We start from the raw sequence: 12,222 nt of genomic DNA, 5'->3' as shown, positions 1-12,222 counted from the left end.
GAAAATTAAATGTCGAGGAGGGATTTCGGTTTTATTGGCGATTCTGGCAGATTACAATGGCGGATAGGATTTCGAGGGCCACGAGGGGCGGGGGTGGAAGCGTTTAGAAGTTCGTCGCGAGAGGTGGATTCGTTCTTGACTTTCGTCGGTCGTGTTTTGTACATGGGGATAATTACTCTCGGTGACATCAAAGGGTCTCGCCAGGAAAATGGAATTACTCGCCACGGGATGGAAATGCCGACCACCCATTTTGGCGTTTAACTTAAAGTAGACGATTTAATCGAATAATGGGTTAACGATGTTTCCCACGTTTGGAAACTCTTTTTGACCCCCGCTTATAGAAGGTAATAACGATTCTTAACCCCGTCAAAGAGTCGCGCCGTGCAATTAAAATTATTCACCGGAGTGTGATGATATCGGTCACCCTCTTTCTCCCCCGAGCGCGTCATTTGAAGAAACGTAAATTAATCCTTTCTCCGTTTCGCCAGAAATTTTTCGCTTCCGACGTCGCGGGTCAGCAGAGGTTTGGAAATTAGACAAGAGACTTCCGGAGGATTCGAGGGCCCGGAGAAACATGCGAGCGTCTTTGACACGAGTGTTGCTGGATCATTGGACTCCGCGAAGTTACGTTAGATAACTTTAAGGTTAGGAAAGCGTGCCCACACGCGTGCCACACCGAGAGCGTCGAAACAATGACGTCCCATTGTCCCGGCGCGGCACAATAGGCACGAGGTCTGTTAATGGATCAATTACCCGCGAGTCAATTATACCGGATCGCCGTGTACTTCTTTGCTCACTTTCGTGCATATCATTTCGTACCTTGACGCGACAATGTCGCGCGGACGTCCCGCGGTAATTGAAAGAAACTGCCGCTTCGTTATGCGGAAAAATTTAACATTGATATATTAGACGCGCTTCGAAGGGCGCAAATTTAATATAAACGAGACCCGACTCGTCTTGGAAATGAGTACCCCCTCTAATCAGGTGATTACGGTAAATATATCTCCCCATCGGAAGAGCCGCGTCTTCTGACGTTAATTAAACCGGTCACCGATCGATCGCGTTTCAGGTATATTATTTCATTCTTCCGGCAAATAAATTTTCCTTACCGGGCGCAATTTGTTTCCAGACAAAAGCTCGCATTAATGGGCTGAACGTTACATAGTTACTTATGGCATAAAATTATTCATGGCTGACAATGTTATTCACAACGAGGACAGTGCACGAGACAAGGACCGCGGAACGAGGCAGAAATTCCGGGGGGGAAGCTGCAGTTCCTTTATCAGGGAATAAACGTGCTCCGCTTTTCGGATTTTGGGTTTTGATTTTGGATCGTTATGTAGTCGAATTATCGGAGTTCATCGACGACCGACGGATGGGTCGAAATCACGGAAAATTCATGGAAAATTGCTCCCCGCTGCATCAATTGACCACGGTTGCATTACGACCGGAGCTGCCTTCCATATTATTAATTTCAACTCTAACGAGAATTTCATCATTGATACCGACTGAAAATTGCTGCAACGAAATTTCTACATCGACGTACAATTTATGAATTCCATTCGTACGGGAATTACGTGCATAAATTCGAAGCATCGGGCCGAATGAAACGTTCGGATAATCCCTCTAATGGGAATTAAATGCAAGAAAATTGCGCATATAAATATCGCGGCCGATCGGGGCAATTTTTCCACACTTGAGGAAGTAATTGAGCGACTGCATCGAGAGATCAGGCTGTTTCTCCCATCTCGCCGTTTCCGTCTCGACGACGTCGTCGATGACATTCGTGGATGCGGAATGCATCTCAGTTATGTTTGGAATGCATGTGCGCCAGTACACGGCTTAATTAGGGGCTTATTGCATTTTCCTCCCTGCGATCGATCCTCTGCTTCTAATTAGCACCGGGTTGTAATTGTTGCCGTCTCGGAATTATTCTATTATAGTAATCCTTTCCTAATCTAGGACCATTTCCCGGTTGTCTGAGTCCTTTTGGACGTCTCCTCGAACTGCAATTGCATTTTCGTCAACCTCCCTCCGCCATATTAACAGGTGTCCCGTTAATGGAATTGCTTCGATAGGTTCGAAATTCCCGAATCTGATGGGGATACGCATTTCCGACCGTCTCTCTTCTTAGTGGTTTTAAAATACAGGAAGAAGAGGCTTTCGATCCACATCTAGTGGAGCCCTTCCTAGGGAGCGAGGGCTTTGTCAACTTAGGCCCCATATTGCATCAGCCCCTGCGTTTTCAACGTGATCGAATTCTTTGGTGACGTTGCAACTGCCGGGTGCGCCGCCCCGCCCTTCTTATCCCGCTGGCATGCAACTCGGCCCACGTGGAGTGCAGCCGCAAGTATAAAAGCTTCGTTTGGTCCCACATACGATGCCACGTATGTCCGAGTGGTCGCGCGATGTCGAATTCGGGAGCGAGCAGCGCGGCCGACTGCAGTTGGCATTGCACTTGCGGCAGCGTAAGAAGTTACCGGACGTTAACGCCGGAAGACGAACGCATCGCGCGATGACCCCTCGAAGTGGTTCATAATGGAAGAAGATCCAAATTTGGGGCAATTCCATCCTCGGGGCATCTCGAAGTTGCGGTACCATCGATCGCAGGTAGGGCAACGAGCGATATGGTGATTGGAAATTTCGAAAATATATATTTAATTTTTATAATAGACCGCTCGATTACAGACGGGCCAATCGGTGGGGCGCCCAAATTCGTGCAGTACGGGGCAATCAATGAATTATGCAAAATCCACTCTGCAGTTATTCGGATCTCCGTTGAATTATTTGGCTCGATTAAATAAAGGTACACGGATAGCCAGGAATTTAAATGGAACGGGAAGGAATTAAATTAGGGAGGAATTAAAAATTAACGGTTGACGAGGAGGAATTTTTGCGTTTTTGATCGCGCGTCCGATCTTTCTGTTGCAGGAGGTCGCGGAGCGCTGCAACCAGATGCAGTAGCGGTCGCCTCCAATTGCAACCCGGCTGCATCTGTACTTCCGACCTTTCCGTCCCACCGATTGCACCCACCGGCAGTCTCTATTTTCCTCGATAATTCGTGGTCGATTTCTCCGAGGCTATGGATGATATGCACTCTGCACTCGGCACGTTTCACGCCTGGCCCTGCATGCTGCACGTCCCGTACCGCATGCACGCTGCTCGCTGCAATTTCTTATCGAGCGCCACATGTCGCCTGTTGCAAATGTCACGCCTCGCGTTGCTAACTTCGCACCTCGCGTAGAAACGCACGCTCTGAACCCCATCTCCCACTCGGTATGAACTTTGTCCGCTGCAACCTCACGGTTTCCTTCCCTGCCTCGCGTGTTGCACCGGAAAGGCTTTGCCCAGGAATTTCATCCCTCGAATTGTAAAATCACACATCAGGGCGAAATATTAGCGATCCATTAACACAAAGTTGAATTTTGAAAATTCTAACCCCCCGTTTGCCCCACCCACTTGCGAAGACCACATTATATGGTTCTCCATGGAAAATCGTAAGGATAAAAAATATAGTACCGTAATTCTAAATAAATTTCAGGGTCCTTGAAAGTCTACTTTCACGTACTCCCGGTTTTACGAAGCTTTTTCCCTCGAGCTTACGCTCCCACATCCTGCGCCCCATGGCCGCGGTTATTCCCACTCCAAGTATGACCCCTTACACGCATGACCTATCGTTATCAATTAATGGCACACTTTCCAAGGAAAGAATGCACATGTTTTCTTCTTTAATCGTCGTCATTTTTATCGCGCTCGAAGGATCGGGGTTACCGTCCGTACCGATATATTGTACTTGTTTATCGCGTGCCCCGAGTGGCATGACTTTTACGTACGCACGGAATAAAAGTACCCTTAACGGCATTGCGCGCCTTGCGTGGCACGCCGTACGCAGTGCCCGACCTATCTCCGTATGGACCACTCCCTATCGATGTCTTCATCCGTGTCCGACGATGTCGGTGAAAAAATGACCCAACCCATTTTTTCGCGGCACCTCGTAACCTCTCGGTTCCTGCTCGGCGGCCACGCGGCTCGCTCGTAAATGTGTCACAAAGAGCGAAAAGGATTTATGCCGTCGGTGCAATAATGTCGTGGCCACACACGGTAGCGGACCGGCTGTACGTGGCAAAAATCGATTGTACCTGTTACAGTGCGCGTACCGGTAGTCGGGCCGGTTCGGCCGTAACATCGATGTACAATGAAACCGGCCACCAATTGTTTCGCTAACAATTACGTTTATTGAGTATGTAATTTGCATCGATAAACCGCCGGTTTACGATTACCTGCCGCGATGTCGCGCCCCCCTATGGCCATGATTTTATATCTATTTAAATTAATTGCGAAATTTGCATACTCCCCCACTTACTTTCGACGCGTCACGCGTCCCACCGTATGTTCGCGTTAACGAGGAACAACATTTCCCGGGGAAAAAATCCTCCCGAGATGCGATCCCCTCTTTTCCCGGCTCGTAATTATATTACTAACGACGTCATAAAATATTTTCAACAAATATCAAAGACCTTGCTCTTCTGCCTTTTACTTAATTAACCTCGCGAAAAGCCCGTTCCCCCTTCCCTTTTTACGCGCCCACCTCGCGCGAGGGACTACCTTTCTATCAAACCATTAGACCTCGTCAAGCACCTCTGAAGTTCAATTCCCGTTCCATTAACTCAAGTTTCAAATTAAGTTTCGTTTAAGTTCGGATAGTTCACAGGGTCGACGCTCGAAACGCAAATCGGTCAACTTTTCCGTTAAGCGGTATTCCACTTAGAACTTCATTTCACGGTAAAAGCCCCTAGTTAAGCAATAAGATCTCTCCTAGTTACCCAGAAATTGATCACGCACGTGAATTCCACCCAAAGTGAACCGAGACGACTCCAATCGAAGCTCTCGGCGACCAACGAATCTATCAATCGATATAATCGAGGATTAAGTTTTAAGCCTCGATAGTTAATTTGCAATTTCCGGCAATTACTAAATATTTGAGCACGCAAGAAAAATTATTTCCTCTAAAAATTCTGCCAAATTATCGTCTTTAATAAAGGAGAACTCGTGGGCGTTGCACGATGTAGGAAGTCCAGAGACTCGAAACAATAAACGTAAAATATGCTTTAATAAACCCACGTGTACTTGTTTCACCGATTTGAATTTTCTGGCGGCGCGAATAGATATGACGCGTAATCGAATACCATTACTCAGGGGTATTTGTATGGACCGAGTTATTCCCTGCGTCTGGGAAAGTTAAAAGTTTTATATTCGTAATAAAATCCGCCCAGCAATTTCTGTATTCACGTATATCGTTCGTTCCGTGTTTCGTCGTTTGGAACAGAGGATGGTGGGTGAAATCGAGGCTCGGACGAACGACCAGCAATTATCGGGAACTCAACGAAAATGTACGAGTCGCCATTGTTTTTTTTTTCCTCCTTTCAATCGTTTCATTGCTCCTAGACCCCTTTTTATCCGGATACGCGTAGGAGTCAAATCTGACCGCAAACGGTGATTTGCCCTCCGGGTCGCGCAATTGATCTAACGTTTAATTTCACGGTACCGGGCTCAGGTTGCAGAAACGGGAGCTCGCGATTACGCAGAAGTCGATCTACCACGCAAATTGCGTCTATGATAAAGTAAGGCAGTTCCAGGCGGGGTTCTTTCGTGCGACCGAGTCTAATCTCGGTGTCCTTTGAGGACAATTGAGTGTTAAATTGCGTAGGAAGTGGAAAGTATCCTTGTACTCTTTCTAGGAGCGGAGAGACCGATCGGCTATCCCGATCGACCGCAAGTATGCGTCCTGGGAGCAGGATGGCGGCCGTCAGGAATCCCTCGGAGAATTCCTTGGGAAGTTTCCCTTGGAATTTTATTAATCGGTTTTACGTTCGACCCGTTTAGCGACGATCTCGAGGTCGATCGATGCATTAATCCTAACACTGGCAAATCGGCCTGCCGACCTTCCTCACTGATTTAAGACAAGTGCAGGAGGAATTTCTCAATGAACTTCCAGATCGGATAATTCGCATCGTTTGACCCATTATCGATTAATTTCGAATCGACGCTCGTCTGATATTTAGGATCTCGGAATATCTTGTTAATGGTATTTCACTTATTTCTCGATTTCGCAAATGATCACGCTATCTGGAATTTCACCATCATCGTCGAGACAAAATTATGTGTTGACTTTCCCGATGACGTGCCCTGAGGATATAATAAAGAGTTAGTAATGATCTAGCAATGAACACGGACGCCATTTTTGCAAGCCAGGACCCCGACGACCTTACCCTTTGCGCGTTTCTCCGTAAGTGCAATTGCAACCGAGTTCTCTAAGCAAGATGTACGAGTCTATCGACTCGGTTGGTTCTAACCGACCAGTCGGCAATTACCCCACAGGATGTAGAACAAAGAGTCACTAAGAGTCGACTTTACGATCCATCTCCCATTTAGTAATCAGCGTCCCGCTGGAAAATTGATTATGCGCCTGATTGGTTCGACGAGGTGCACCCTGCAACATGGGAGTGCACGGCAACTCCATCCGTTCTAGAAGTCGCGGTTCCCACGTCGGAGGGATGCATCTGCGTCGACGAACTCGCCTCCACGCGGAGAAATTCCATTTGTTGACGATAAATTAAATTATTACGAGGCCGCGTCATGTAGATACGATCCCTGCGATAGTTAAAGAGGTCCATCGATGGTCGATGAATCAGATCCTCGTCATCACCGAGTCATACTCTCTACCGTGCATTGCTTTACATTTTTTCCCGATAAATTTCCTCGTTACGAAGGCGGCACGGCGACTTCGAAGCAAAAGCCGAGCTTTCGTTCATAAACAATAAGATTATCCCGGTTTCCCCCGTGAATTTTCTAATTTTATCATCAGTTTTTCTCCTGGATATTTCTTATTCAAAATCCCGAGTCGATTCGACGTCTCGGGTGTCATCCAAAACCACTGATCTCACGTGGAAAAAAACTTGCATTTATTTCGCGCATACAAAGTTCAACGTGATATGTACATAGAAGTAGTCGAGATGTTGAGTATCTCTGTGTGCAATGCGAACATTAATAATCTCTCGGGGTGGTGCGAGGAGGGGAGTCGTCGCCGATTTTGGCAGCTCTTCGCTCAATTTGGCAGTGTCGCTTGGAGGTAATGGCGTCGTTTCCTTCGAGTCGGTTTAGACCATTTACCAGTGGCCGTGGCCGGCATGGATGGCCGCGCCGTATCCGGCACCGTGCGTGGTGATCTTGCCGGAGGGTCCGGCGATCACGGCGGATCCAGAGTGAGGGCCGGAAACTGCGGCACTGCCGGAGTGCGGTCCAGCGACAACGGCTCCGTGAGATTCGGGACCGGCGAGGACCACTCCGTGTCCTCCATGGCCACCATAGCCATATCCAGCGGCGACCAGTCCATGGGCTCCGGGTCCACCGTATCCTGGAACGCGACAATTCTCTCATTTCCTCGTTCCATCGACGCAAATTCCGGCCACGCTTATTTCTTTTTTCCACGGCATTGCTTATCGATACGCGACTCGATTAATTTTTTCCCGCCGCAGAGAATGCTCCGTTACGCCATCCCATTCATCTCGCTTTCCACGGTTCGAAAGTGGCAAAAAGAAGGGTACGAGCGATCTACTTTTTTTTGCTTGCAGATGGCGAAACTCACCACCGTAGTACGCAGGGCCGCCATAGTATCCACCGTAGTAGGCGCCTCCGTATCCACCGTCATGGCCGTCGTATCCTTCGACGTGAGCGGGACCGGCGACGGAAGCGGTCACGACGGCGGGACCGGCAACGGCGCCGGAAACGTGAACGGGTCCGGCTACGGCCCCGGAAAGATGGGCCGGCCCGGTAGCCGGTCCGGCGAGTCCGGCCGCTCCTACGTGGGGTCCTGCGAGACTGGCATGGCCCAGAGCTGGACCGGCCAGGGCGACCCCGTGGTATCCACCATAGTACGCCCCATGGCCACCGTATCCACCGTATCCGTGGCCGTACACGTCGCGCCTCTCCCGGGGAGCCGCTGCTGCGACGACGAGCAAAGCTGCGATTGCGATCTGCGAACACAGGGTAAGTATTCGGCGTGACTCTAGGAACCCGGGAATTTTCGGACTCTGGATCTTTCACCAGGTCTCCTAAAGACTTTCGAGCTAGATCCGGAGTTCCTGCACTGTCTCGCGGTTCACGTGAGAGGAAACTTTGGATTTTTTGGTCGGAGGGATTCGAAATTCCCGCACTTAGAGGACTCGAAATCCGAGTCCTGGTGGAGGCGCTGCGGTCACGGCGACTAGGGCCAGGAGGTCACGAGGCAAAGTAACGCGTTCACACTGTACTACCGTACTACTTACGAAGGACTTCATGTTGTTCACTGTTGATGGGTGAGTGTGGCCACGACGCCTCCACCCAAGCTTATATACGATTCCGGCGGCAAGAAAGACCGCGCCCCCTCTGGTCCCTTCGAGTCATACCTCCCGATGGGAGGCTCACCCATTGTGCAAGAAGGTCACACCCGCCACACCCACCACAGGGACTTCGGTCCTTACCGCACGCGCGACCTTCGTCGGGAAAAAACGCTCTTACACCTCACCACGCGCGAAAACCTGGAGGAATGTCGCGAAATCCCGCGGTGGGAGGGAGCGGTGGGTGGTACCGACTAAATGTCTTTTTCTCGATACTTCGGCGGTACCCCTCGGTGTGGCAATTCCATCTTGCCTGGAAACGAGGGGGATTTTTCCCCGGAGGTTAGGAGGAAGGTCGTCAGATCGCTTGTTAGGAAAAATGGCGCTCCGAGAAAATTATTGGCATTATCTTCTGCTGTCGGTTTTTCCTCCGATTCTTGCGGAAAGTACCCTCGGTTTTTTTTCGATCCACGCACGTGGGGTCTTTTCCGAAAATGGAGTTTACGGCCAACGCTGTACCCTGGAATTTTGCACTTTTTTGAGCAATGCATGGTCGATTTTCTTTTTTTTTTATGCGGTGATTGCGAAACATTTTGGTATCTGCATACCGGGGATATTATGCTCACGGAAAAAGTGCTCGCGGTTTGATATTTAACCGCAAAGAAACGTGGAAGAAGGTGGGGGTGGAGTGCAGGAGAGGGCGGTGGTTTCCCTCGACATTTCGGTGGTGCTCCTGTCGATCGACGCAGAAACGCAGGCGGTGATTTGCGAGAAATTGGCTCGATCCAGATTTCTTTTTCTCTTGGCGATATTCGAAAGGGGGTTCGCGTCGGCACTAAAATCGTACGCCTGGAATGCGTAAGCCATTCCTAAAGCATTAAGCGATACGCTTGCAATCGACTACCGCATTTCTGCGTGCTGAAAAATGTGAAAGGTGCTAAATCGAGTCGTGCCGGCCGTTACGATTTTGGTGTTAAAAATAACACTGCTTTCAGCTACGAAATTATTCTTCTAAGGTCGCTCCCGCCATTACGCGGTCGTTACAGTTAAACACCAATTTGAGAAAACCGTTCCTTGACACCGTCAACCGCGCGGCCTTATATGCACATAATCGGCGTTACACTTTAATGCGCTGTTTAGCACGGTAACATACCTCTTAACGCAAGATTTTTATACGACATTATTCCGGGGATGACATAATACCCGCAAGCTGGAAAAATTTTATTAGAATCAAGCTTTTTGAGTCCGATTTTAAAGTTACGGAGTGCCCATACCATCCAATGCACGATGCAGAAATTAAAGAACTTTTTTTTTTATCCCGATCCCCGTATTCATTAAAAATAATAAATTACGGTTTCCGAGGTTTCATGACACGTTCCAGATGTATAGTTCCATTGGAACAGAGGTTGCTTTATGGTTTTTAAATTGAATCGAAAGTCCCTAAGTAAATACCGTAGGAATCCACATAATGTACTTGCGTAGTCGGCCTACGTGATTTACGTTGCCTCAGCTTATACGTTACGGCTCACTGTTCGCTTTTTGTTGCCCATGATCGTTGGTGCCTTACCCCACCTGACGTTATCGGAAAAATATGATTCATCCATCAATGCTTGTTTCTCAATTTTGGTCTTTCAGCAGTCCGGTAAGTCTCGACCGGCCGCCTTAATTCCTCGGTCCAGGATCGAGGATTAAAATTAGGCAGCTCGAACGATGCACGAAAGTGTTACTCGAGTGCAGCTTTCGAGAAAGAAGCTTTTGGACGTTTCCTTCCTCTCGGCGCTTTTTCCTTAATTGTATTCCCCAGTCGGGGCAACGATCTCCCAGTAAATTTTACAGGGCGCGTTTTCAGCATCGTAAGTTCATTTCCGGGAAACGTTGGTACCCAGTTACGGAATGAACTCGACCTTTAGAATTATGGCTTACGACTTCCTTGCACCCCGCCTTCTTCGAGTACCCTTAAAGCTCTTTACCGCCGGGAATAATTCTTTTTCCGAAATATTTCCTTGCGCCACCTCGCCCGTCTACAATAATAATCCACGAAAAGTCGAGGATAATTACCCAGCCGAGACGTCGAGAAGAAATAAGGTACTTCGGGGGATAATTACAGTTGATGTAATGTCAAAGTAACGTGAGTATCACTTACAGCACATGTCGAAAGTGGCGTTCAAACGCAATCGGGGCACGCGTAACGAATTGTTACCGCAAGACTTAGTATAATTTAGAGTAATGCAGTGTACTCAGTGGCGTAACCTGAAATCTTGGATTCAATGGCCAGTTTTACGTACGCGGAAGAACGGTGACTTATTACTCGGGAAAACACTAAAGTCGAATAACGAAGAGAAAATGCCGCTTAATGAAAAAGAGAATCCGAAAAAAAAATCTGGGAGCGCCTTCAGAGCATAATACTACATTCCTCTACATTTTGTACATAATAAGGAAGGTCGTAAAGGTTGGCAGGATTTTCAGCGTATCGGCGATGTATAGAGGCCGGGAAAAAAATGTCTTTTTGCCGCCGATTTCACCGTGCGGTCTACTCTCCCTTGCCCAACAGTTTTCTAGACGTCATTTCCAAAAAGCGGCCACCTATGATATAATTTATCTTTTCACTCGAAGTGCCTGGCGCATTTTCGTCCACCTTTTGTCAGGACCTTTCAGTTTTCACCGTGGATAATTCTCACGATGCTTCCGCTCGATTTTCACTCTCATCGACGGGATCACGATTGCTCCTTGGAACGGGCGATGGTTCTCAGCAGCGTAAGGATGGTACGAAGTTCAGCGTCGAACTCGACCTTTAAAGTTGCGAAAGACTTGCGATCCAGTTCCCTGAAGAACCTTCGGGTGTGTTCCAGGTCTTATAAACGTGGCAAAGCGTTGCCATCGGTGATCGAGGTGCACGTACCCCTGTGTTTAGATTCGTACTCCGAGTTAATCCGCCGAAGGGAGCAGGAGGGACCAGGAATCAGACGTGATCCGTGGGTAATGGTGGGACTGACATTTAGAGTCATTGTTTACCGGTGCAGATGCAATTCCGATGCTCCACCCGTGAGAGCTGCATTTAAAAAGAAAAGTCCATGCTCCCTATTAACGAATTCCACCGTACGACCGCAATGAAATTCCCTCACACCTGCGGATGACACGTGAAAATTCGCTCGGTGGAAGGACACGATAAGAGAAATATCAGAGAGGAAGACCTGCTGGAATTATCAGTGACCTCCTTGTTTTCGGAGAGGCTGTCGAGCGGACGCGAGGAAAATAGTCAGATTTTCAGGGTCCTCTTAAGGTGAAGTGAAACACGTCGAGGAACTTGATCAACGTCGATAAAGAAGATTTTTCTCAATGCCTACGTTGCCGACGTTCGTTTTTACATTGACAGCTGTATCGAATTATATTGGGTATTGTCCCAAATGGCATACTCCACCTGTCGTTTTCGTATAATAATTATAAAGAAATCTAAGTAAAACTCCAGAAATCCTCTGGATTCATGCTTTCTGGGGCCCTAATTGACTGCAGTGGTACCTCCTGCGCCATCTGTGATTTCCAAGTCAATTAAATTTTCACTCCAAGACCTCGTATTACCATCGTTTTGGCATAGAAGCGCATACAACACTTTTTTTGCCTTTATCCCATTCAAATGCGAGTTTATCGATTACCAGAGTGTTATAAATTGTCGTAAAATTGTCCTGACCCTTTCGTTTCTCATATCAGATCCTTCAATAATTGTATATTGATTGAAATATCAGAGCTCGACGCCATTTTGCTTCTGGTCTAGGCCGAGTAAAAAAAATTTGTTTGAAAAATCCAAAGTTTGAATGTGTCAGGACAATTCTTAGATGATCAGGAGTGATGT

General features: G+C 47.9%; 1 protein-coding gene across 1 annotated transcript; it reads right to left on the bottom strand.

Annotated features, from left to right (window-relative positions):
• Positions 1-7,062: 7,062 nt before the first annotated feature.
• LOC105697533 (shematrin-like protein 2) lies at positions 7,063-8,341 on the bottom strand. Its single transcript, XM_012420901.1, has 3 exons — positions 8,325-8,341; positions 7,646-8,033; positions 7,063-7,414 (listed from the first exon to the last, which is right to left on the bottom strand). Exons 1-3 carry the CDS (start codon positions 8,334-8,336, stop codon positions 7,167-7,169), a joined length of 648 nt encoding a protein of 215 aa, XP_012276324.1. The 5' UTR covers positions 8,337-8,341; the 3' UTR covers positions 7,063-7,166.
• Positions 8,342-12,222: the final 3,881 nt, after the last annotated feature.

Source organism: Orussus abietinus, unplaced genomic scaffold (genome assembly GCF_000612105.2).
Source record: "Orussus abietinus isolate OABI.00-Male unplaced genomic scaffold, Oabi_2.0 scaffold39, whole genome shotgun sequence".
Classification (NCBI taxonomy): domain Eukaryota; kingdom Metazoa; phylum Arthropoda; class Insecta; order Hymenoptera; family Orussidae; genus Orussus; species Orussus abietinus.
The sequence above is the reverse complement of the archived record's forward strand: the minus strand, read 5'-3'. Positions and strand labels throughout refer to the sequence as shown.